The 27,133-nt window shown below is 36.6% G+C and overlaps 1 protein-coding gene across 1 annotated transcript in view; it reads right to left on the reverse strand.

The window, feature by feature from the left end:
• CYP2C18 (cytochrome P450 family 2 subfamily C member 18) overlaps positions 1-26,321 on the reverse strand; it is a 38,896-nt gene extending 12,575 nt beyond the window's left edge. Inside the window, exons 1-7 of the mRNA XM_012766380.3 lie at positions 26,126-26,321; positions 22,124-22,286; positions 21,806-21,955; positions 17,338-17,498; positions 14,831-15,007; positions 6,624-6,765; positions 1,918-2,105 (exon numbers count right to left, since the gene is read on the reverse strand). Of these exons, the coding sequence (XP_012621834.1) occupies positions 1,918-2,105; positions 6,624-6,765; positions 14,831-15,007; positions 17,338-17,498; positions 21,806-21,955; positions 22,124-22,286; positions 26,126-26,293 (1,149 nt within the window). The 5' untranslated portion in view covers positions 26,294-26,321. The remainder of the gene's footprint in view (positions 1-1,917; positions 2,106-6,623; positions 6,766-14,830; positions 15,008-17,337; positions 17,499-21,805; positions 21,956-22,123; positions 22,287-26,125) is intronic.
• Positions 26,322-27,133: the final 812 nt, after the last annotated feature.

Consider the following 27,133-nt stretch of genomic DNA (forward strand, 5'->3'; position numbering starts at 1 on the left):
TCAGAAACAAAGAAATGGAAATGGCATTTTTAAAAGTATACTATTCACAATAGCATCAAGAGTGTCTTTTATTTAGGAAAAAAACATAAAAGATTTGCAAGCCATTGCACTGAACACAAAACATTACTGAGAAAATAGAAGAAAGCCTAAATAAATTAGGAGCATAACCATATATTGAATTGAAATATTCAATGTGTCAAAATGTTAAATCTGTCCAAATTGAACTATGGATTTAATGTCACTCTGATAAAAATTCCAAAACAGTGTTTTGGGAAAGTAAAAAACTAATACTTTTTTTTTTTTTTTTTTTAGAGGGAGAGGGTCTTGCTCTGTTACTTGAGGATGGTATGCAGTGGTGTCATCCTAGCTCAATGCAACTTCAAATTCCTGGGCTCAACTGATCCTTCTGCCTAAGCTTCCTGAGTAGCTGGAATTACAGGTGCATGCTGCCATTCCCAGCTAATTTTTCTTGTCTTTTTTTTTGTTTGTTTTCTTTTCTGTAGAGAGAGGGTCTCGGTATGTTGTTCAAGCTGGCCTTGAACTCCTGGGCTCAAGCAATCCTCCCATCTTGGCCTCCCAAAATGATAGGATTATAGGTATAAGCCACTGGCCCCACCCCAAAATGATATTTTCAGCATTTATTTGAAAGTGTAAATGCCTAAGAGCTAAAACAATATTAAAGAGGCAGAAACAACTTGGAAGACATACACTGCCAGATACCAAGACCTGTTACAAAGCTTTATAGCTCCAAATTGGAAACAGTGCAAATTCGATCAAGCTGCCACACCTATGAGTTCTGCACTTCTCTTACCTTATATTGGCAGAGAATTGGGACTATACTATAAATTTGGGAATGTCAAGAGTACTGAGCTGCACAGCCAAAGAAATAGTCATGAAAGTAAACAGACAACCTACAGAATGGGAGAAAATTTTTACATCCTATGCATCTGATAAGGGACTGATAACTAGAATATACTTAGAACTCACAAAAATTAGGAAGAAAAAATCAAATAACCCCATTAAAAAGTGGGCAAAGGACTTGAACAGAAATTTTTCTAAAGAAGACAGAAGAATGGCCAACAAACATATGAAGAAATGCTCAACATCTCTAATCATCAGGGAAATGCAAATCAAAACCACAATGAGATATCACTTAACCCCAGTGAGAATGGCCTTTATCAAAAAATCTCCAAACAATAAATGCTGGCGTGGTTGCGGAGAGAGAGGAACACTCCTACACTGCTGGTGGGACTGCAAACTAGTTCAACCTCTGTGGAAAGCAATATGGAGATACCTTAAAGTGATACAAGTGAATCTACCATTTGATCCAGCAATCCCATTGCTGGGCATCTACCCAAATGATCCAGTGACACTCTACAAAAAAGACACCTGCACTCGAATGTTTATAGCAGCACAATTCATAATGGGAAGGCTGTGGAAACAGCCCAAGTGCCCATCAATCCAAGAATGGATTAATAAAATGTGGTATATGTATACCATGGAGTACTATTCAGCTCTAAGAAACAATGGTGATATAGCACATCTTATATTTTCCTGGTTAGAGCTGGAACCCATACTACTAAGTGAAGTATCCCAAGAATGGAAAAACAAGCACCAGATATATTCTCCAGCAAACTGGTATTAACTGAGTAGCACCTAAGTGGACACATAGGTGCTACAGTAATAGGGTAGTGGGGAGGTGGGAGAGGGGAGGGAGGTGGGTATATACATACATAATGAGTGAGATGTGCACCATCTGGGGGATGGTCATGATGGAGACTCAGACTTTTGGGGGGAGGGGGGGTAATGGGCATTTATTGAAACCTTAAAATCTGTACCCCCATAATATGCCAAAATAAAAAAAAAATGAAAAAAAAAAAAGAGTACTGAGGTGCAGTGGAGGAGAAACAAGCTTACCTTGGGGATCAGGTAGTTTCTGAATTTGACATCACAGGTCACTGCATGAGGCAGGTTGGTGGGGACAAGGTCAATGTATCTCTGGATCTCATGCACCGTGGCATCTGTGTAGGGCATGTGGCTCCTGTCCTGCATGCAGGGGCTTCGGTGTCTGCCAACCACACGGTCAATCTCTTCCTGAACTTTAGCTGATAAGACACAAGTAATAAACCAACTGATCTTCAACAAAGCAGACAATATACACTGGGGAAAGGAAGCTTTATTCAGAAAATGGTGATAGGAAAATTAGATAGCTACATGCAGAAGAATGAGACAAGACCCCTATCTCTTACCATACACAAAAATTAATTCAAGATGGACATGAAATGTAAGACATAATATAAGATATGAATGTAAGACATGAAACCATAAAAATTCTAGAAGAAAACAAGAAAAACTCTTCTAGACATTGGCCTAGGCAAAGAATTTATGACTAAGACTCCAAAGAGAAATAGAGTGACTAGACAACCTACAGAATGGAAGTATTCACAAACTATATATCCGATATAGGTCTAATATCCATACCTACAAGAACTCAAACAAAGCAGCAAAAAAAAAAAAAAAAGAAATCAAAAAGTGAGCAAAAAGCATGAACAGAAGTTTCTGAAAGAAGATAAACAAATGGCCAAAAAACATATGAAAAAATGCTCAACATCACTAATCAGGGAAATGCAAATTAAAACTACCATGAGAGACCACCGTGCCCCTATCAGAATAGCCATTATTAAAAAGTCAAAAAACAATAGATGCTAGTGTGGATGCAGAGAGAAAGGAATGCTTATATACTGTTGGTAGGACTGCAAATTAGTACAACCTCTATGAAAAACAGTATGGAGATGCCTCAAAGAAATAAATGTAGATCTACTATTCGATCCAGCAATCCCACTGCTGGGTATCTAACCAAAGGAAATGAAGTCATTTTATCAAAAAGACACCTGCACTTGAAGTCATTTGCAGCAGTTCACAGTTGCAAGGATGTGGAATCAACCTAAGTTTCCATGAATTAATGAGGGGATAAAGAAAATGTGTATGTATGTATGTGTACACACACACATGGAGTAACTACTCAGCCATAAAAAGGAATGAAATAATGTCATTTGCAGCAACTCAGATGGAACTGGAGACCAACTGAAGTATCTCAGGAATGGAAACTCAAACATCATATGTTCTCATTAATAAGTGGGAGCTAAACAATGGGTTCACATGGGCACAAGGCAATATAAAGGACATGAGAAACAAAGAAAGGGGGAGGGTGGGTTAAAAACTTACCTATTGGGTACAATGAACACTATTCTGGTGATGGGAAGACCCCAAGCTCTGACTGAAGCATTATTCAAGATATCCATGTAACAAAAACAATTGTACCCTCTTAATTAATATTTTGAAATAAAAAGAGAAGCAAGTAATAAATCATGGTAATGGACAAAAATGGCACATTTGTTGTAGCAGTTGAGGGTTACATGAAGCATTATGTAGGTGTCCTAACAGCATTATAAATATAAATTATAGGGCCAGAAGTACACATAGACTTAGAGAGAATTACTATATTATACATATATATAACTCTCCTACAAGCTAAGCATTAAGATAAACCTGTACTTATCTGCATATTAGCATATAGAGTAATCAATACAAATGAAAATGAAATTATTTAAAATATAAATTTTAGTACCTTAAAACTCAAAAATATTATTGTCCTTACAGAAAGAAAAAAAATCAAAAATTAATTTTGTATTTAAATAATATGTTTTAAAAATTGAATTCTAACAGATCTATATGTATGTATGTGTTTGTGTATTGTGTATGTGTGTGTTTCTTTGCAACTTGCAATGATATCCTCTGTTATCATCACATTCCCCAAAGGCAGCCACTTTGAAACATTCTAGAAGTTTCTTCTGAAATTTATGTTCACATTTCTAAATACTGACTCTATTTCTATTTCTTGATTTTATCTGTTTTTTAGAAAATTTCTATAACTTTGTAGTAAGACAAATGAGGACTTACATCTCCATAACCACCTCCTACAAAATATATAGACACACACCCACACCCACCCACGCACACATACACACAAACACAAACACAAAATACACCAGTTTCCCAGTGTATTTATATCACAGTTTTATTATACCAATATTCATTGTTCACACCATTATGGCTTCATAAACATTGATCAAATGTAGGACAACTACAATCATGTTTCATCTTTTGTACATGCAACTTAAAAATGCCTATTTCTTAAAATCATTCTTAAGTTTATTGCTGGAAAAAATCTTGACTTTTCAGATGGAATTACAAACTAAATGATTTCTTGTACTTAGAAGTGTAGTATAGACCTAACAAAACTGTCAGATGTCCCACCATCATTTAGGATTTGCCCAAAACCAACACCAAAGAATCACATACAACATGCTTTTGCTTAATTGTCCATTTTGGTTTTATTTTTTAATCAAATATAAGCAGGATAGGGGTAGAAATATATTTATATATCTATCTATATCAATGCCAAAATATGAGTAATACAAGGAAAATAAAGTCTGATTAAATCCAGTATTACATGAAGTTAATGAGGTTAATGGGTTAATGAGGAATATATTAAAAGAGTAAAGAGGATACCAAGAAGCTTAAACTGGACTAGCCTTATTTGCAAGTGAAGGATCTGGTGCTGCTTTCAGTTGTTTATCCTTTATGTTTTTTTTTCCTTAAGCTTTAATCTTTGTCATTGTCTTAAAGTAACTGGTGTTTCTTGTTCACACATGCACTATCCACCTGGTCCATTCTGAGATGTTTTCTAGGCCTGCTGCCCAGCAGCTTACCTGACACTTCTAACCTCGTACATGAACACTCCTGATTCACGAAGCCACAACTTCCCCTGATGTGGTTTCAAACATTTGGGTGGTTTTTAAGAAAGTAAAAACAGAGGGTAACATTTTTTGCCAACGTGCATGTATGAAAATATTCTCTATGAATACACAAGATGATAGCTGCTCTTGAGAATTCTAATGCCACACTGATTCTTAAACCTATTTCATATATGACCTGAGTTATCTCAGGAAGTTTTTAGGATTTTCCCTTTACTCCTGGCATTCTAAAATAATTCTATAGCCCTATAGATGCAGGCTCATCTGCATCAGATGCTGACTTTCATTTCATTCATTTTGCTGTACATTTGGTGAGAATCTTCTATCCACATAGTAAAAAAAAAAAATGGAGATCTTTCCACTGGTGCTGTTCATTCTCTGGAGTTTACATCTGGCTGCTGAATTCAGGAACAAAATGGAGAAAGGAGCTAAGGGCCTCAGAATTCAAGTGGACTCTTAACTTTTCTTATTAGCCCTGCCCATCTCCCTTTCTCTGTCTCTCTCTGGTGTCCCTGGGTGCAGGACATTTTAGTTTTAGTTTCTCAAGAGAGTAAGCTTCCCCTTCCTGCAGGGGCTAAAAAACAATTACCAGTACTTGATAAATAGAGCTGTAGAAAAGGAAACTGTGTAGAGGAGCCTCCTGTTTTCTGCCTCATTCTCCCTCTACCTTCTTTAGCTCTTGGTTCTTTTAAATACTGAGCCTATGGGGATTGTGGGAATGCAAACTGGCCTGTTGATCCATGATAACTCTTCTTCTTATGACATTAGGTTATAACCCAGTCTCTCTGCTGAATTGGTTATTGTCCATCTATCTCCTCTCTGTGTTTCAGAAGTTTGTTAAAAGATTTGATGGCTCTTTCCGATACTCCTCTACTCCAACTTAAACAGGAGTGGTTTTCATTTATAATTAATTTATCATCATTTCAATAGGATCCTGGCCCAGGAAAATATAATGTATGTGACGAATATGCTATGCAGAACTAGAATCGGCTTATAGGTGAATCAATATAAAATATTGGGGAAAGAGCTGTTTATAAAAGATAAAATGGTCAACCCTAAGAAAAATTCTTATATTGGCAAATATCATTTTTCTGGACTCAGATTTCTATAATAATTATATTCCCTAGGCACATCTTCTTACCTAAATACATGCACCTTTATTATAGATCTAACCTTTTAAAATTCTTTCCAGATGATGGAAATTTTCTCAGGTCATCTCATGAAATTTCTAGAACATATAAGCTTCAATAAATAGATTTTTCCATCTTTCCTGCCCCAGCATTAAAACACTACATTTTCAGAATTAGGGAAGATCTATAAAATCTGTAAGAACATACCTACCATTCAAAGTGGTCTGTTCTACTTGAAAACAGCATTTTGTATACCTGAATATAAGTGAAATAAAATTTCTGCTCATCTCAAAAAGAAAAAAATGGTGTCTTCTTAAGAAAAAAGACATACAATCTTAGTCCAGTTTGTGATGCCTATCCCTGCTACAAATCTGCTGCCATGATATCCAGACACTTTATCTAGAGTATTTTGTCACTAAAATTCAAAGCTTTATCACTTTTGCTACTGCCCACACTGTCTTCACTTCTGTCAGTCACTCTTTCCTGTTGTGTAAATATGTCTCATTTTTATACCTTCATCATATTGGAACAATAGCCAGTGTCACAGAAATTTTAATAAAGAAGCTTCTCTAAAAAACAAAACAAAACAAAACAAAAACAACTTTCTCAGAGAAGGACACTAGCAGAGTCTTCCCAACATCTTTTGTGAAATTCACCTCACTATATATGGTCATACCTGTGACCTCTGGGTGCTTCAGCAGGATCAGGAGTCCATATCTCAAGGTGGTACTCGTTGTCTCTATTCCAGCTCCAAACACATCAATTACAGTGGCTAGCAAGTTTTCAATAGTAAATTTGGACTGTGGATTTTGCTTTTCCTAAAAATTATTTGATTATTTAATTACTTCAAAACAGTTTAGCAACATATTTAAGAACAATGATTTCAAAATAAATCAAGTTGTGCCAAAGATAAGCAAACTTGGAAACTGCAGAGTACAGAATTAAGACTCCAACAACTATTATGGCAAAATCATTATGACAGAGAATGTAATTTAGTTGATCCAGCCTTCATTTTCCCACTTCTACTTATCCCCTATTTGCCTAAAAATTCTATTCCCCAGTCTCTTTTGCAGTATATTGGCCATGAATCATATTTCTTGTCAATGACACATCATTAGGAACGTACTGATAGCATTCCTCTCTTTCCTTCTTCTTGCTCAAAACACATATGTAAAAGTAGAGGTGGTGTAGACATCACCTTGGAAAATGAGTATATAAACATCAAGATGCTCATATATTAAGTGTGAAAATGAAAAATGGCAGGCACTTGGTTTCGTGATGATTAAGGTCTACATTACTAAGTCTGGACTGCCTAACGTGTAACTCCTTGAATGTGAAATAAATAAACACACTATTTCTTTAATCCATTGTTAATTGATTTTTCTCTTGTTTGTATACATATACAATATTAATTGATTGATAGAAATGAGTAAATTAAAGACATATCTTGAAAGATGTTATAAGCCAAAATCAACAGTTCCCATTCTAGGAGTGTAATAACAGTAACATTGCGGAACAGGAGGCTCCAGTCTTTCCCTCCACTCATGGATATACCAAATAAACAACAATTCATGGATCATTTTCTTCTGAGAGAAAGTCAAAAATGAGGTGAGACACTCCTATGCACTGAGAAACTGATAAAATATCTACACTGACTGGGAATAAAAAGGTGCAGCACTCTTGTGCAGTGATGCTGCACAAGTAGCTCTGGGCACTGCACCATACAATCGTGAAGGGATTTCCAACACGCAGCTTCTCCCTGGGAACAAGATGATTTAGAACACACATATAATGCCCTAACTGTAAGGTTCGCCACAATCAGACACTTAATTAACCAACTCTGGGAGCAGAAGGAACTAGGTATAAAGCAGTCTCTCTAGATCTCAGAAAAATTTCTGATATTATACAGGTGTCCACACACTTCATGGACTTTATCCCCTGAAATCAAGGCAAATAAAGAGCTAACACTCAAAGATCCTAGCTTCTCCCCAAACAAGACATGTTAGCATACTCTGTAAACTGCTGCTTTGACAATTGAGCTTCTAACTAGCCTGTGTCAGGGAGTTAACTGGACCAAAAAACAGTAGACCTGAAGCCTGAGCAAAAGGTTGTCACTTCCTGAGACTTCTCCTTCGGCTCCCCCCAGTGACAAGTCCAAGTCCACCCAATGATCTTGGAAGGAGTTTGTCCATAAACTGAGTGCCACAATTTCTGTAGCTCTCACCTAAAGGACTGCATCCTTAACCAACTATCTCTGGGAGTTGCTAGGGCTCTGCATTCCTGAATATCCTTAGATCATACAGGTAAAAAAAAAAAAGTAGACATACAGCAGGTCTATTTCCAGCAGCTGTCTCCCAAGCACCAAAAGTTACAGTCTAAATGTGAGTACAGGCATGTGCCACAGATCCTCTCCCCAGTCTAGTGCAGGGAGAGTGGGAAATGAACACCCATTCTTAGTGTCAGTATGATGACAGAATGAACTGGAACACACATGTCAATTTTCAAACTACATCTAGAGGGTGTGGCTTCTGCCTTAACTGTTTTGTGGTACTGACAGGGCATGGCACATCCTACTCTCCTACTCGCCAAAAACAGAGACAGCAGTTTGGACAAACACAAAGATTTGAGATGTACCTTAGCATTTCTGACTAGACATATTGGTGAGGTCTTTCTCCTCTATCAGGCCAGTGGAAACAAGACAGGGAGAGATAGTTTTCTTATCTAATGCACAGAAACCATAACAGAGAGTCAAGGAAAATAAATAAATAGCAATATGTACCAAATAAAAGAATAAGATAAATTTCTAATGAAACCTAGTGAAAGAGAGAGAGAAAAAAGAGTTCTGAAGGCAGTCAGGGAAGAGTGACTTGTTACATATGAGGGCACCACAAAAAGACTCCAAGCAGATATTTTTCAGCAGAAATCTTATAGGCCAGAGGGAGTAGGTTAATATATTCAGAATCCTGAAGGAGAAAAAATTGCTAACTGAAAATAGTTTACCTAGAAAACCTATCTTTCAAAAATAATGGGAAGATAAAGACTTTCTCAGACAAACCAAAGTTGAGAAAGTTTATCACCACTAGACTTGCCGTACCATAAATTCTAAAGTGATTTCCTTAAGCTGGAGGAAAAGGATGCTAATTAATAACATTAAAAAAATATATAAAACTCACTGGTAAGGCCGGGCGTGGTGGCTCACACCTGTAATCCTAGCACTTTGGGAGGCCGAGGTGGGCGGATTGCTCAAGGTCAGGAGTTTGAAACCAGCCTGAGCGAGACCTCATCTCTACCAAAAATAGAAATAAATTAATTGACCAACTAAAAATATATATACAAAAGATTAGCCGGGCATGGTGGTGCATGCCTGTAGTCCCAGCTACTCGGGAGGCTGAGGCAGTAGGATGGCTGAGCCCCGGAGACTGAGGTTGCTGTGAGCCAGGCTGACGCCACGGCACTCACTCTAGCCTGGGCAACAAAGTGAGACTCTGTCTCAAAAAAAAAAAAAAAAAAAAAAAAAAACTCACTGGTAAAAGAAAGTACATTGTCAAATTCAAAACACTCTCATACTGTAACAGTGGTGAATAAATCAACTATATATCTAGTATAAAGTCTAAAAGACAAAACTGTTAAAAAATATAATAGCTACAATAATTTGTGAAAAGATATGAATTATTTAAAAATGTAAATAGTGACACCAAAAACAAAATACAAGAGAAGGATAGTAAAAGTGCAGAATTTGGGAACATAACCAAAATTAATTTCTTACCTTAAAATAGTCTATTTTAAGTATACAATGTCTTATGTAAGGCTTAGGATAAACACAAAGCAAAAGCCTGTAATAGATATACAAAGATGGGTGAAACTAAGCTGGCTTTAGGTGTGACCTGGTGCTGGTGGCCACAGGGGAGTGCCATGTCACTCCTCCCCCAACTCCAGCAGCCCAGCACAGAGAGTGAGGGAAGAGAGTGAGAGACTTTGCCTGCCAATCCAGAGAATTCTCCTGTATCTTACCAAAGTCTACCAAGGTGGTACCACTGGGAGTCTACAAGAGTAATAGCATTACTGGGCTTCGGGTATTCCCAGTGCTTGTACAGCTGCAGCGACCAAAGAATTAAATCACAACACTCAATTTCCTTTGAGTATCTGGAAAGCCTTTTCAAAAGGGACAGGTTCAAACAAGCCCAGATTGTGAAGATTAAAATAAATACCTATCTCTTCAATGCCCAGATATACACAAACATCTATAAGCATCAAGAACATCCAGGAAAATATGACCTCACCAAACGAACTAAATGAGGTACCAGTAACCAATCCTGGAGTGATGGAGATATGTGTCTGTTCAGATGAAGAATTCAAAATAGCTATCCTGGAGAAGCTCAGTGATCTTCAAGACAACATAGAGAAGGAATTCAGAAGTCTCTCAGAGAAAATGAACAAAGAGAACGAAATAATTTTTAAAAACTCAAGCAGAAATTCTGGATCTTAAGAATATAATTGACAAACTCAAAAATGAGGCGGGGCGCGGTGGCCCATGCCTGTAATCCTAGCACTCTGGGAGGCCAAGGCGGGAGGATCGCTCAAGGTCAGGAGTTCAAAACCAGCCTGAGCAAGAGCGAGACCCCGTCTCTACTATAAATAGAAAGAAATTAATTGGCTAACTAATATATATAGAAAAAATTAGCCGGGCATGGTGGTGCATGCCTGTAGTCCCAGCTACTTGGGAGGCTGAGGCAGGGGGATCGCTTGAGCCCAGGAGTTTGAGGTTGCTGTGAGCTAGGCTGACGCCAGGGCACTCACTCTAGCCTGGGCAACAGAGTGAGACTCTGTCTCAAAAAAAAAAAAAAAAAAAAAATGAATCAGAGACTCTCAACAGCAGAACTAACCAAGTAGAAGAAAGAATTAGTGAGCTTGAAGACAGGCTGTTTGGAACTATACAATTAGAAGAGAAAAAACAAAGAACAAAAAAGAATGAAGCATGCATACAAGATCTAGAAAATACCCTCAAAAGGGCAAATCTAAAAGTTAATTGGCCTTAAGGAGGAGGTAGACAGAGATAGTAGAAAGTTTATTGAAAGAAATGATAACAGAGAAATTTTCAAACCTAGAGAAGGATATCAATATTCATGTACAAGAAGATCACAGAACATGAAGCAGATTTAAACCAAACAAGACTACCTCAAGGAATTTAATAATCAAGCTCCCAAAGCTTGATAAAGAAAAAGTCCTAAGGAAAGCAATAAGAAAAGAAAGAAAGAACATGTAAAAGAGCTCCAATATACCTGGCAGCAGATTTCTCAGTGGAAACTCTACAGGCTAGGAGAGAGTGGCATGATATATTCAAAGTGATGAAGGAAAAAAACCTTAACCCTAGAATATTACACCCTGCAAAAATATACTTGAAACATGAAGGAAAAATAAAGACTTTCTCATATAAACAAAAGCTGAGGAATTTTATCAATACCAGATGTGTCCTACAAGAAATGTTAAAATGAGTTCTTCAGTCTGAAAGAAAAAGACATTAATGAACAGTAAGACATCATCTGAAGGTATAAAACTCACTGGTAACAGTAAGTATACAAATACAGAATATTGTTGTAATTATGCTGTATAAACAACCTATACCTTGAGTAGGAAGACTAAAAGACAAATCTATCAAAAATAACTACAACAACTTTTGGAGAGATAGATTGTATTAAAAAATATGGATGGGAAGAAGAAAAAATTAAAAGGAAAGGTGGCATAAAGGGTAGAATTTCTGATAGATTTCTCGTTGTTTATTTGTTTGTAAGCAGAGTTGTCATGTGTTTAAATAAATAATAAATAAATAAATAAATAATTGGTTATAAAGTCTTTTTTGCAAGCTTCATGGTAAACTCAAATCAAAATACCTACAACAGATACACAAAAATAAAAAGTAAGAAATTAAAACACACTACCAGAGAAAATCAGTTTTAACAAAGGAAAACAGGAAGGAAGGAAAAAAGAGAGAAACCACAAAACAACCAGAAATCAAATAACAATAAGACAGGAGAAAGTCCTTACCTATCAATAATAACATTGAATGTGAATGAACTAAACTTTCCAATAGAAAGACATAGAGTGGCAGATGGACTAAAAAAAAAAAAAAGCCACCTATATGTTGTCTGCAAGAAGCACACTTCATATATGAAGACACACATAGATTGAAAATAAGAGATCGAAAGATATTCCATACAAATGGAAACCATAAAAGAAACAAAATAGCAGGAGTCGCTCTACTTCTATCAGATAAAATAGACTTCAAGACAAATACTCTAGGAGGAAACAGAGAAGGCCATTATACAGTGATAAAGGGGTCAATTCAGCAGGGGGATATAACAATTCTAAATACATTTGCACCCAACACTGAAGCACCCAGATATATAAGCAAATATTATTATAGTTAAAGAGAGAGATATACCCCAATATAGTAATTGTTGGAGAACTCAACACTTCACTGTCAGCATTGAACAGATCATCCAGACAGAAAATCAACAATGAAACATTGGACTTAATCTGCACTGTAGACTAAATGGACCTAATAGATATTTAGAGAATGTTTCAACCAACACCTGCAGAATACACGTTCTTCTTCTCAGCTCATGGATTATTGTCAAGGACAGACCATAGGTTAGGCCACAAAACAACTGTTAAAATATTCAAAAAAACTGAAGTCATACCAAATATTTTATCTGACCACAATGAAATAAAACCAGAAATCAATAACAAGAGGAACAACGGAAACTATACAAACACATGGAAATTAAACAATATACTCCTGCATGACAAATGAGTCAATGACGAGATTAACAAAGAAATTTAAAGATTTCTCAAAACAAATGAAAATGAAACCATAATATATCAAAACCTATGGGATACAGGAAAGGCAGTAATAGAGGAAAGTTTATAACAATAAATGCATGCATGAAAAAAGTAGAAAAGTTTCAGATAAACAATGTAACAATATATCTCAAAGAACTAGAAAAATAAGAGCAAACCACACTCAAAATTTATAGAAAAGAAATAAGATCAGAGCAGATAAATGAAACTAAAACTAAAAAAATACAAAAGATTAATGAAAGAAGTTGTTTTTTTGAAAAGAAAGAAACATACCTTTGGCCAGACTAAGAAAAAGAGAGAGAAGACCCAAATAAATAAAATTAGAGATAAACAGACGACATTGCAACTGATACTGCAGAAATCAAAAGGATCATTAGAGACTACTACGAGCAACTATATGGAAAACCTAGAAGAAATGAATAAATTCCTAGACATATACAATCTACCGAGATTGAACCAGGAAGAAATCCAAAACCTGAATAAACCAGTAACAAGTAATGAGATAGAGGCAGTAATAAAAAGTCTCCAATCGAAGAAAAGTCCAAGACCCGATAGCTTCACTGCTGGATTCTACCAAGCATTCAGAGAACTAGTACCAATCCTACTTAAACTATTCCAAAAAAGTGAGGAGGAGGGAATACTCCCAAACTCCCAAACTCATTCTTCGAGGCCTGTGTCACTAGGACACCAAAACCAGACAAAGACACAACAAAAAAGGAAAGCTATAGGCCAATATATCTGAGGAACATAGACACAAAAATCCTCAAGAAAATACTAGCAAAAAGAATTCAACAACACATTAAAAAGATTATTTATCGTGATCAAGTGGTATTCATCCCAGGGATGCAAGGATGAGTCAACATACACAAATTAATAGATGTGATATATCATATCGACAGAAAGAAAAACAAAAACCATATGACCATTTCAATTGATGCTGGAAAAGCATTCATTAAAATTCAACATCCCTTCATGATAAAAACTCTCAAAAAACTGGGTGTAGAAGGAACTGACCTGAACATGATAAAAGTTACATGACAGACCCACAGAGTATCATACTGAATGGAGAAAAACTGACAGCCTTTCCTCTAAGATCTAGAAAAAAACAGGATGATCACTTTCACCATTGTCATTCAACATAGTACTCTAAGTTTTAGCTAGAGCCATCCATCAGACAAGAGAGAGAAATAAAGGGCATCCAAATTGAGAAGGAAGAAGTCAAATTATTCCTGTTTGCAGATGATATGACCTTCCATCTAAACTTCAGAAACCTAAAGACACCTCAAAAAAACTATTAGAACCAATAAACAAATTCAGTAAAGTTGCAGGATACAAAATCAGGATACAAAAATCAATAGCATTTCTACACGCCAACAGTAAAGAATCTGAAAAAGAAACCAAGAAAGTAATCCCATTTACAAAAGCTACAAATAAAATAAAATACCTAAGAATAAACTTAACCAAATAAGTGAAATAGCTCTATAATGCAACCTCCAACTCCGTACTACTCAATTTCATCTTTGGTTCCACTCAGTGGGGCTTCTCTCCTCCATCTCTTTGCCACCACACAGCCCTGAACCTCTCATCACGCCATTCTTCCCAGCTGAAATCCACTACCCTGCTGTTCACTGCAAATATCTAAAGATCTACATCAAACCTCAGCATGTACAGGAGGCCCACCTACTGCCTTCTTTAAACCCTTCCTTCTCACTCTCCCACACACTGTGTGATGTGAACATTTTATGGCTACATATTTTGTATTTGCTAATTTATTTGTATTTTCACTTCACCTGAGGTGTGCATTCTGTCTTTCTTAAGATAATTAGTACCTAAAAACAGTACCTATCTATTCTAATTGCTCAACAATTTAATTTTAAATCTTCCATGATGCTTAGTACAAACCTATACACACAATAGGTACTCAAAGTGCTTGTTAAGCCTTTCTTGCCTGATGATTTAAGCATACCCAACCAGGATAGACTGCTCAATGAACCTCAAAATGCAGGCAAACAAATAACATTTCACCTGTTCCATTTTGATCAGGAAATAATCAATGAAGTCTTGAGGATTGTTCATGTCCAGGGATTCTTGATGTTCTTTTATTTTCTCCAAAACATAACTTTTAACATAAGCAAAATTTTTAAATAATTTATTATGACTTCCTGGGAGATAATCAATGAGAGCAGGAAAATTATTGCAGACCTTAAAGATTAAAAAAATTATTAACATATTAACATATTATTAAATTATTAACATTAAATTATTAACATATATTGAAGACATATATAGCATATGTTAACTGCTGGTTTAAAACCGAGATTAAAAAAATGGTTTTCCTGTTTAGGAGAAGCATTTGATTGTACATAAAAGTAATCCTCTATGGTGATAGATTTAAAGGAGAAAATTGTGACCAGAGAATCAAAGATGATTATAATTTTCTGTATTCATATGCTATTTTTAGAGTATTAAAGCATCTTTATGTCACTTCTCTTATTTTTTACATTATTTCTTCCCTACAGCTTGAAATTTAGAATGGCATGAATTGCTATGATTCATATTTTATAGGTGAGGACAGAGGTTAAAGAAGTTTCAGTAACCTGAAATAGAACACAAAGTCACTCCCTGCTATTTCTGCTACTAGCAAGCAGCCTCAGTAAGAGAATCACTATTTTAAAACTGGAAAGGGTGCAAAGATACTATGAAACACCAATTCAGCATTTTGTGGATAAGTAACTGTGTACCAGAACAGTTAGGTTACTTCTGTAAAATCCCATAATTATCTCTCAGGCAGAGAGAAAGACAAGACATACCAGCTCAGCACAGGGAAAATTTTTATGTTTCATAACCCCCAAATGCAATCATTTTATCATTCTAACCCTGGTTACCTTGTCAACTAGGATCCTAGCTGAAGCATCAAATACCCCCTATGCCACACAAAGTTTCCTGGCTACCTCTGTGCTGCCAAACATTATCCCCCCTTGACACGCTAAGTCAGGATACTTCTGCCCAGTAATATGATGAAGAGGTCACTAGGTGTTGACTGGGGGACAACCCCGTGGGTAACGGAAGCTTTTTAACAAGGGCCTTGGATCTCCATTGAGAACCATGGGCATGCTTTTGGGAGTCACCAAAGCACTGCCTGGAAACCGGGTTTTGAGGTTTGGAGGAAAAACCACTAGCCAATTCCAGCTCTATACTCAGGCATTTGTTTTTTCATCTGTAAAATAAAGACATCTGCTATCTATCACAGGCGTTCACTTTGTGATGTGAAGATCTAGACAGGACTGTGGCATTCAACCATTCACTTCACAGAGTGATATCAGCAAAAAAGACACAGCATACAAGTTCCAAGAGCCTGTTTCTCCACAAAAACATCCCAAAAAATCAAGGAAAAATAGAATCAACTTTGACAGAACTCTGGAAAACAGTCAAAGATTTAAGCAACTAAGAGAAAGCTGAATCATAAAAAAGGAAACCTAAAAATGGTAAGGTAGTTTGGTCATAATTGTATTTTCCCTGTCCTACCTCCCTCACTGGCTTGGAAGTGGTCTGGACAAGGGCAACTCCTGTCCCAGTGTGGGATCTAGCATGCTGGTTCCAAAGGAACCAGAGTAGACCTTACTTGTAAAGAATTCTGTTTGTGTCTAACATGTCTGAGGACTACCTGAAGGACTAATATAAGGCACTTGCCTTTGTTTCAACTGATTCAGAATTTACTCAGGAGGGAAAAGCAGTGGGCATTTCTCAAAAACCTTGTAATGCAAATGGACAACCCACACCCACCTGGAACAAAAAAGATTACAACTGAAACACACCATAGAGCACTAAAACCGTGGAAACAAAAGCTGGGGAGACAGTATCTTCCAAAATTGAGACATTCAAAAGTGTGCACATATACTGAGAAAGTTAGAAAGCCACAGACATGACCAGGGCAGGATCTAGGCTAACAAAAGACCTGAGAAGACTGTAAACTTTCACCTCTGGCTGAAATCCAGACTCAGCTTCAGCAACAAGTGGAAGCTGTAACAAGGAGTGCTCCAGAACACAGCTAATCTGGAAGTGTTTTCCTCCCTCCTTCCTTCCTTCCTCACTTCCTTCCTTCTCTAACTCCATTTTTGTTTCTTTCTTTACTTCCTTCCTTACATCTTTCCATCTCTATTTCTTTCTCTCTCTCTCTCTGTCTTTATATCTATCTATCCTTTTATTTTGGCTGTTCACATTCAAGAAAATTTCTTTCACAACTAGCTGACCATAAGCTAAGGAAAAAGAGACTTCAGAGACCATACAAATAAAGAATACATACTTTACAACAATAGCTCAGAAAGAAAACTAAAGTAACAGCTAGAGCCTTCAAAAAGAAAGAAAAAAAACCCTAAGGAGTGAGAAGAATCTGATTTACAGAGTCACCACATTATATTATCTAAAATGTACAATTTTCACACAGTTACTTCATGGCTTGGTCCATATAGAATTTTGGACTTGTCAGAGAAAAATGTAAGTAATGTGTTCAGAAGAGAGGCTGTTGACCTCACCTGTAACCATGGGGAGCTCATAATCCTGTGGTTTTCATCGAATTTTTCCATCATGTTAAGAAGAGTCTGATCTACATAATCAAAACGATTCCGGAATATAATGGAGCAGATCACATTGCAGGGAGCAAAGCTCAGGATAAATAGAGGATCACATGGTGAGGCTAAAGAATTGAAAACATTTTTCAAATACCATTAAAATATACATACAAAACACTTCAATAACAGGTAATTGTAATTTTAGAATCTATAAAGCAATGTCTACCTAGAAATTCCCTTATCAGCAAAAACTTGAGCATACTTAAAATTAGCACATCACTTTTCCTGTGAACCTGAATTAATCATTCCTTCCTATCCCATTTAATAATGGTTTTCCAAATTCTCCATTTCCATTACTGCCTTTCTATACACAATTCTGATCCAAGGTGCCTGTTACTTTGGAGGACAAAAGAAAAAAAAATGAAGAAGCCATGTTTAAAAGCACCTAATAATGCAAGTCCTCAGTGCAGAATCATGTTTATCTAGAAAACTTGTACACAATTAAGCATTGATATAGGAAGGAAGGAAATATAATGCTTAAGTACTTGGGAATATTTTATATATTAATACAATGAATAATTGAAGAAACTGTGTAGAACCAGCAGATGGGAAGACTAAAGAGAAAAAGATATGAGAAATTCAGGTATTTGATGGAACAAATGTAAAAAAGAAAAAGCCATCCATGTTATATGAGAAAAAAAGCTAACACAAATGAACACAAATGAGAAGATAGATTTGTTTGCAAAAATCAAAGTAAAATAAACAATCTTCATTTCAGACTTAAATTACAAACAAAATAGGTTAAATTGATAAATGGAAAATTTTTATTTCCTTATTTCAATATGGAAAGAAAAAAAAAAAGAATTTTCAGCTCTAAGAAGTGGCATTACCAGGCCCTACATTTAATTTATCTGGACAAAACCTACCCTTTATTGAATTCTGGGTTATTGTTCTATCTAGCCATCAAGAAATACCATGTTATTATAAATTTTTACATTTGATCATCATGTAGGTCAATTCCATCATTTCACAGATAAAGAAAATAAGCAATTTATGGGCAATTTTTAAACCATATTGTTATAATCAAATCTTTAATAAACTTTATGTATCAGAGTATCATAAATGTAATTAAGACTGACTTGACTTGAATCAAAAGTGTTGTATAGTAACTATTGGGAATTAAATAGTAGGAAGCCTGTTTAGTTAACTGCTCTTAGGCCAGACCCCTTTTTAGCCAAAACATGCCAGGGCACTAGGCTTTCAGAAAACCTTTTATTCTAGCCAGCAAGGTAGGAGATTATAAATTTGAGATTTCTTAGGGTATGGGCATGTGCATGACTCATAGGAAAAACCTGGTTTTCCATCTTTCTTTTCTCTTTGCTTGGGAAAGATAATAAAAACAGAGTAATTTGGAATCTAAGCTGGAAATCAGACTCATTGTGACAAGCACTTCATAGGTGAGTTGAACTTGCAGGGGAAGGTTAATAATTGCCATAAAACTTATTTTAAATTCAATTGTTTTAAAAGTCACAGGAGAGATAGGAACACTCATACACTGTTGGTGGGACTGCAAAGTAGTACAAACTCTAGGGAGAGTAATATGGAGATACCTCAAAGAACTAAAAGTAGAACTACCATTTGATCCAGCAATCCCACTCCTAGGTATTTACCCAAAAGAAAAAAAGACATTCTATAATAAAGACATCTGTACTTGAATGTTTGTAGCAGCACAATTCACAGTTGCAAAGATGTGGAAAAAACCCAAGTGCCCATCAATACACGAGTGGATTAATAAAGTGTGTTATATGTATACCATGGAGTACTACTCTGCCACAAAAAACAATGGTGATCTAGCACCTCTTGTATTATCCTGTGTGGAGCTGGAACCCATTCTCTTAAATGAAGTACCCCAAGAATGGAAAAACAAGCACCACATGTACTCACCATTAAATTGGTTCTAATTGATCACTTATATGCACATATGGAAGTAACATTTATCCAGTGTTGGGCAAGTGGGGGCAGGGAGGACAAGATGGGTAAATTCACACCTAATAGGTTCAGTGCACACCATCTGAGACATGGGCACATTGGTAGCTCTGACTTGGGTGGTGCAAAGGCAATATATGTACCAAAGTGTTTGTACACCTGTAATATTCTGAAATTTAAAAAAATTTTTAAAATAAAAATAAATAAAATTCACCCAGGATTTTGTGTTTATTCAGATATGGTGAGGTCAACAAAACAGGCTGCCCTTGAACAGACTGCCCTTGAAAAGATAGCGTGTTTCTCATAGTTCCAAGAGGAGAGGCACCCACACCACTGTGGGGCATGGGAACAGGGAAGCCCCAGGGTTGGTCAGGATGCAGGAGCAAAAGGAACTGTGGGTTGGAGCCTTTATTGAGGTTTTCAGGGGAAGGAGCGAGAGAAATAGGGTAGGTACTCAAGTAAGTTTAGGAATGGATAGTTTGAATAATTTCAGTGGCTATGGACTCATGGGGTAGTCCCTCCCTAGCTGTCTAGCACTGGCCCTGGGGTAATTTAGGGCAAGGACAATACAATCAGCTCTCCTGTCTATGAGTTCCGCATCTCTGGATTCAACCAATCGTAGAAGAAAAGTATTTGGGAATAAAAAAGCATCTGTACTCAACATGTACAGACTACACAGACATTTTTTCCCCGTCAATATTCTCTAAACAATACAGGGTAACAATTAGTTACATAACTTTTAAATTCTATCAGGTATTATAAGTAGTCTAGAGATGATTTGAAGCATATAAGAGTGCTAGGTTTACTTAGAATGGGAACCTGAAAAGTATGCATAGGACGTAATACTTAGATCGTGACTCTAAAGCCTGTGAAACAAAAGCCGCAGGAGTCTGGAGAGTCCAAGGTTGTGAAGCTAACTTCAACCACAGACAGCTGCAGGACCACAGACAGCTGCAGCAACGCAGCCTTCCTATTCCTCCTGATAAGGATGAAGCTAGCCTCCTTCCCTATCTCTGCAGGTGCTGCTCACTGCCCCCAGAAAATCCCTCTATCAAACCCAAGGCTTTCCCCTCCCTCAGGGTGGACACTCTTTTGGCCTCCACCCATCTTCAGCCAGATGCTCAAAATAAACAGCATTTTGCTACAGCTCATGCTTCATGTGTCTCCCTCTTGTCTCCAGATCTAACAAAGAGAATACGCATGAGTTATATGCACATACTACATCATTTTATACAAGGGACTTCAGCATTCATGGATTTTGGTACCTGCAGGAAGACCTAGAACCAATCCGCCATGGATAACACGGGACAATTATATTGTCTGGCTGTGTGAGAGTTTGATAAAGGAAGTGGATGGGGGTGTGGCCTCTGAACACATTGGTTTATAAATCAAAGGTATGCTGCAGACAAGATATTTGCTATATCTAGGAAGTAGCTAACTCTGGCAGGGGAAGTCCCTTCCTGGGTCCACAAGGTCCCCAAGATGTGAAAGCATCATGAAATATAGGAAATAAAAAACATGATTAATATACATAAATAAAAACGGAGAAGAACATAACGAAAGCTGAATACTGAGCCAATTTACAATTAGGGAAGGCAGGGGAAAGAGTTATGATAATACTTGAATCCAGATATAGTGGCACATGCCTGTAATTCTACCACTTTAGAAGGCCAAGGCAGGAGGACTACTTGAGGCCAGAAGTTCAAGACCAGCCTGGGCAACATAACTAGACCCAGTCTCTGCTTGAGCCCAGGAGTTCGAGGCTGCAGTGAGCTATGGTCATGTCACCACAGCCAACCTTGGGTGACAGAGCAAGACGTTGTCTCAAAAACAGAAAAAAGAGTTGATATTTAGAAATAAATCATTTTATAACTTGGTATTTGTGTAATTTACAGGATTATGCTAGGGCATATATTTTCTGAAAACATATAAAACAATATAGTAAATAGTGACATTAAATAATGCCAGCTGATAGTTTTCAAATAATTGTTTAACATGGAAATTACAATTGATGCGAGCGGCACTAAAGATGCCCGGGCACTTAAAACCATAGATAAGCATCATTACTGGTGGAAATTGTAGTCACAGGCCTTGGAAGAAGGCCCTAGACATGTCAGTGAAGCTGACCGTGCAAATATAGACTAATTAAGGTAAAGCATATGTCATTTGTTTCATGCCTGATAAGAGGGCAAGGGTCAGTCAGTTAAGTTCAGTGTATTGTATATTTCAAAATGGGTAGAAGAAAGGTCTTGAGATGTTCTCAGCACATAAAATGATAAATGCTCACAGTGATGGATATCCTAAATACCCTGACTAGATTATTAAACAGTCTATGCATGTAACAAAATATCACATGTACCCCCACAAATATGTAAAAATACTATGTATCAATAAAAAAATTTAAATTAATTTTAAAAACTTTTATAGGCAAAAAAAAGTCACCCACCCTTGGTTTTTCTCAACTCCTCGACAAGGCAGCGGGCCTCCTCTTGAACACATTCCTCAATTCTCCTCTTCCCCATCCCGAAATTCCGCAGGGTCATGAGGGTGAAGCGCCTGATCTCCTTCCATCTATCTCCATTGCTGAAAATGATTCCTACCAGAATGGGAAACAGAAACTAAGAGGGAATTCCCAGGTAAGGAAGAGGGAGCTGACACTCCACAGCCATGTGGGAGGCCAAGCTCTGCCTAGGAGCTCTACAAGACTGTTGTCCATCCTCCCCACCCCCTTTACCACTGCTGACTCAGGCACAGGCCCACCTACCAAGCCCTTTATTAATTCTTTCAGCCACTGGGAAATGGCCTCTTCCAGAAAACTCCTCTCCATGATCAATCAGGGCTTCCTTCACTGCTTCATATCCATGTAACACCACAGCGGGCTTCATGCCAAAGTACACAGTAAACACCGGGCCATAGACTTTTGAGAACTGAAAATAGGAAAGGAGATTCAAATAGTAACAAAAGAAGTCAGTATTTGGTCTATATATTGTATATGATTCAGATTGATATTATCAGCATATTGTTGATATTTTTATTCTCTCCAACACAGATGTAAATATTTTTGGCTTTAATATATAAATTGATAAATATGATGGTGATTGTTATAGCTGCACATATAGAGCAACTCTGATGTGCCAGGCAATGGCCCAGGCAATTAGTACACAGATTATTACACTTACTCATCACATCGACACCTCAAACTTGGTTTAGTTACTCTGTTTTACACATAAGAGAGATGGAGTTTTAAAGAATTTCAAATTCATTTCCAGTTTCCCAAAACTAATAAATAGAAGATCCAAATTCGAACCTTGCTTAGTCAACCTCTGATGCCTGATCAATTTATCACCCTGTTCACAGTTGGGCCAGTACTCAGCTGCTGGGACATGCTTTAGGACTAATACCAAAGCTCTTCCCACAAGGATTCTGAGTCAGGAGTCCTGTGATAAATACTACAAATGTACATTTTTAAAAATCACCTCAAGTGATTCTATTGCCAAGCCCACTTCAGATCCTCTGGTATGATCACCACAGAAAGAGAGCAGGTACCACACAGGCAGTCCCAGGACGTGTAGTACCTCATGGAAGAAGAATTTCTTCCACGTTATATACATGCTTAGGTCACAGACAGCAGCTTTATGACCAGGCCAAAAGTATACCAGTACTACCCAGCCATCCCTGAATAATTAATTCTTTCTTTCATTCATATATGTTTATCATGAATTCATAGATATTTCCTTGACATAAGGCATGATTTGATGCCTTGGAGAAGTTTAATTTTCATGGATAATCTAAATGAAATATACAGCACATACAGTAGCTGACTTCTTGAATAAAATCTCAAACCACAAAACACCTCCATTACTATTTACCTTCAGGCAAAAAAAAATCATAGCAAATGACTGAAACGAAGAAGGGCAGCAGCACTTTATTATTTTGACTCTAACTTACAACTCAAAAGCTTCTCTGTTGCCAAATGCATTATCTCATTCCACCATTTATGACAATGACATACCCCCAAAAAAATACTCCACAGTGGATATTTGCTTTACCATAACATATTTTAATAATTTGCCTCTAGCAATATAGAAGGAATGTTCCCTTATACTATAAAAGCCATATACAACAAGTCCATGCTAACATCATACTTAATGGTGAAAACCTAAAAGCTTTTTCTGTAAGATCAGGAAGACAAGGATATCCCCTCTCAATACTTCTGTTAAACAGAGTACTGGAAGTTCTAGCCAGAGCAATTAAACAAGAGAAAGAAAATTGAATATATCCATATTGGAAAGGATGAAGTGAAATTGTCTGTTTGCTGACAACATGATCTTATATAGAGAAAATCCTAAAGACTCCATCAAAAGGCTGCCTCAACTGATAAAGAAATCAGTAAGTTACAGGATCGACATAAAGGTGCAAAAATCAGTAGCATTTCTATACACTAACAAAAAACTGTCTGAAAAGAAATTAACAAAACAATACATTACAGTAACATCAAAAAATACTTAGAAATAAATTTAACTAAGAAAGTGAAAGATATGTATACTGAAGACTATAAAACATTGATTAAAGAAATTGAAGATGACACAAATAAATGCAAAGGTATCCCCCCCCTCTTTTTTTTTGAGACAGAGTCTCATTTTGTTGCCCTGGTTAGAGTGCTGTGGTGTCAGCCTCGCTCACAGCAACCTCAAACTCCTGGGCTCAAGCAATCCTTCTGCCTCAGCCTCCCAAGTAGCTGGGAATACAGGCATGTAGCACCATACCCGGCAATTTTTTTCCATGTACTTTTAGCTGTCCCAGTAATTTCTTTCTATTTTTAGTAGAGACGGGGTCTTGCTCTTGCTCAGGCTGGTTTCAAACTCTTGACCTTGAGTGATTCACCCTCCTAGGCCTCCCAGAGTGCTAGGATTGCAGGCGTGAGCCATCGTGCCTGGCCAGAACTAATATTCTTAAAATGTCCACACTACCCAAAGCAACATACAGACTCAATGCAATCCCTATGAAAATCCCAATCTTATTCTTCACAGAAATAGAAAAAAAAAAATCCTAAAATTTGTACAGAACCACAAAAGACCCCAAATATTCAAAGCAATCTTGACCAAAAAGAATAAAGCTGGAGGGAGGCATCACTCTACAGGATTTCAAAATATATTACAAAGCTATAGTGATTCAAACAACATGGTCTTTGCATAAAAACAGACACATAGACCAAAAGAATAGAATAGAGGGCCCAGAAATAAACTCACTGAAATAAACTCTTCAGTCAATTGGTTTTTGACAAAAGTACCAAGAACATATAATGAGGAAAGAACAGTCTCTTCAATATATGGTATTGAAAAAGTTCGATATCCATATGCAAAAGTATGAGAATGGACACTTATTCACCCCTTTTACAAGAACCAACACAAAATAGATTATGTTTAAGGCCAGACTTAACCATAAGACCTGAAACTAAGAAATGACTAGAGGAACATAGAGAGAAAACTCCATGACATTGGTCTGTGCAGATATCTTTTAGAGATTACCCCAAAAGCACAGGCAATGAAAGCAAAAATATACAAATGGGATTCCACCAAGATAAAAAGCTTCTGCACAGCAAAGGAAACAATAGAGTAAATCAATGCATTGGGAGAAAATATTTGTAAATCACACTTCAGATAAGGGGCTAATCTTCAAAATATATAGAAACTAAAACTATTCTATAAAAGAAAACAAATGGCCGTATTTAAAATAGTCAAATGACTTGAATGGACATTTCTCAAAAGAAGACATACAAATGGCCAACAGATATATTTTTTAAATGCACAAAAACTTTAATCATCAGAGAAATGCAAATTAAAACCACAGTGAGATATTGTCTCACATCTCTTAGATTGGCTATTATATATAAAAAAGATAAAAGATAACAGATGTTGGCAAATGTGAAAAAAAGGGAACCCTTATACACTATTGATGGTAATGTAAATAGTACATGCAGTTGGGCAAACAGTATGAAGTTTCCTCAAAAAACCTAAAATTAGAACTACCAGATGAACTAGCAATCCCACTACTGGGTGTATATCCAAAGGAATTGAAATCAGTATGTCAAAGAGATGTCTGCATGCCCATGTTTATTGCAGCATCATTCACAATAGCCAAGATATGGAAAAAATCTAAGTGTCTATCAACAAACAATTTTTTAATGTGGTATATATAAACAAATACTCTTTACCCTTAAAAAATAAAAATGAAATTCTTTCATTTGTGACAACATGGATGAATCTAGAGGACATTATGTTTAGTAAATAAACCAGGTACAGAGAGAAAAAATACTGTATGATCTCACTTATATGTGACATCTAAAAAGTTGCACTCATAGAAGTAGAGATCAGGATGGTGGGGACCAGAGGCCAGAAGGGTGGAGGTGGAAGAGAAAAGGGAAGATGTTGGACAACAGGTACAAAGTTACAGTTATATACGAGTAATAAGTTCTGGCGTTCTACTGGACAGCAAAGTGACTATAATTAATAATAATAATATATTGTATATTTGAAAATACATAAAAGAGAGGATTTTTAACTGCTCTCACTACAAAGAAATGATAAATGTTGGAGATGATGAATGTGTTTACCCTGATTTGATCATTCCAGTGTTTCAAAACATAGTGTTTTACCCTTTATATATTATTATCATTTATTAATTGAACATAAAATTTTTCTTAAAAAGTATAAGTGTTAATTATTCACCTTTTGCAAGTCATGAAAGGAGCATAAAGCATACTTACATTGGTTAAGGATTTGCCAATGTTCTTAACATCCACCTGCAGGATATTTCCAATAATTGGGAGAGGAGTGGGGCCAGGAGGAAGCTTCCCTCTCCCAGGGCTCTGTCTCCAAAGGAAGAGGAGAAGCAAACTGGAGAGACAGAGCACCAGAACCACAGCTGGGTCCATTGCAGCCTTCTCTTCTTACCAAGAGAACTGTGAGCTTGCACTCCAAGGCTTTTATAACACTCCCTGCTAATTCACTTATGACTCATTAACACATAAATAACCAGTCAGCTAGATAGACTCTACTCCCTCTTCTGAATGGACTTTGGCTCATTGAAAAATATAAAACCGACGTGTTTTTTTTTCTGGCTCTCATTTTTAAGACCCACACTAGAGATTCTGGTTTAACTAGTCTGGGCTAGGACTCTAGTACTGCTTTGGCTTTTTTAAACAACCCACATGTTTTCAATGTTTAGCCAAATGTGAGAAACAACGAAGTAAATTATTTGATCAAAAATTATTCAACATTCTGAATTCTTAGATTGATGATCAGTTAGAATTTATGACTTTGATGATACTCCTAGTAGTATTCCTTATATATAAAATAATGTTGATCCTATAATGCTTCCTCAAACACTGAGATACTTTCCTGGATAATGAAAGCCTTTTAAAATATTTTAGTGTGCTGCCTAGACATGAAATAGCTAACATGACTCATATCTTGAATGACCAAACATATATATGTAATTAGCTAAGAAAACACACACACTTTTTCACATTTAACCTCCTAAAAGGAAGACAGAGATTGTTATCTTTTATTTTTCCAATGGGGAAAGGGAGACTTTGGGAGAACAGGAGACCTGTCCAGTGTCCCACAGCACATAGGTGGCAAAACTGGAATTTGAGCTGAGATACTCTGATGTCCATGTGATGCACTATGGCTTCTCTTCAAAAACAATTTTAGAAAAACAAAACAAAATCCCCAAAACATTGGTTATTTGGAAGGTACATCACACTGACTAT

Source organism: Microcebus murinus, chromosome 14 (genome assembly GCF_040939455.1).
Source record: "Microcebus murinus isolate Inina chromosome 14, M.murinus_Inina_mat1.0, whole genome shotgun sequence".
NCBI classification, from domain to species: Eukaryota; Metazoa; Chordata; class Mammalia; order Primates; family Cheirogaleidae; genus Microcebus; species Microcebus murinus.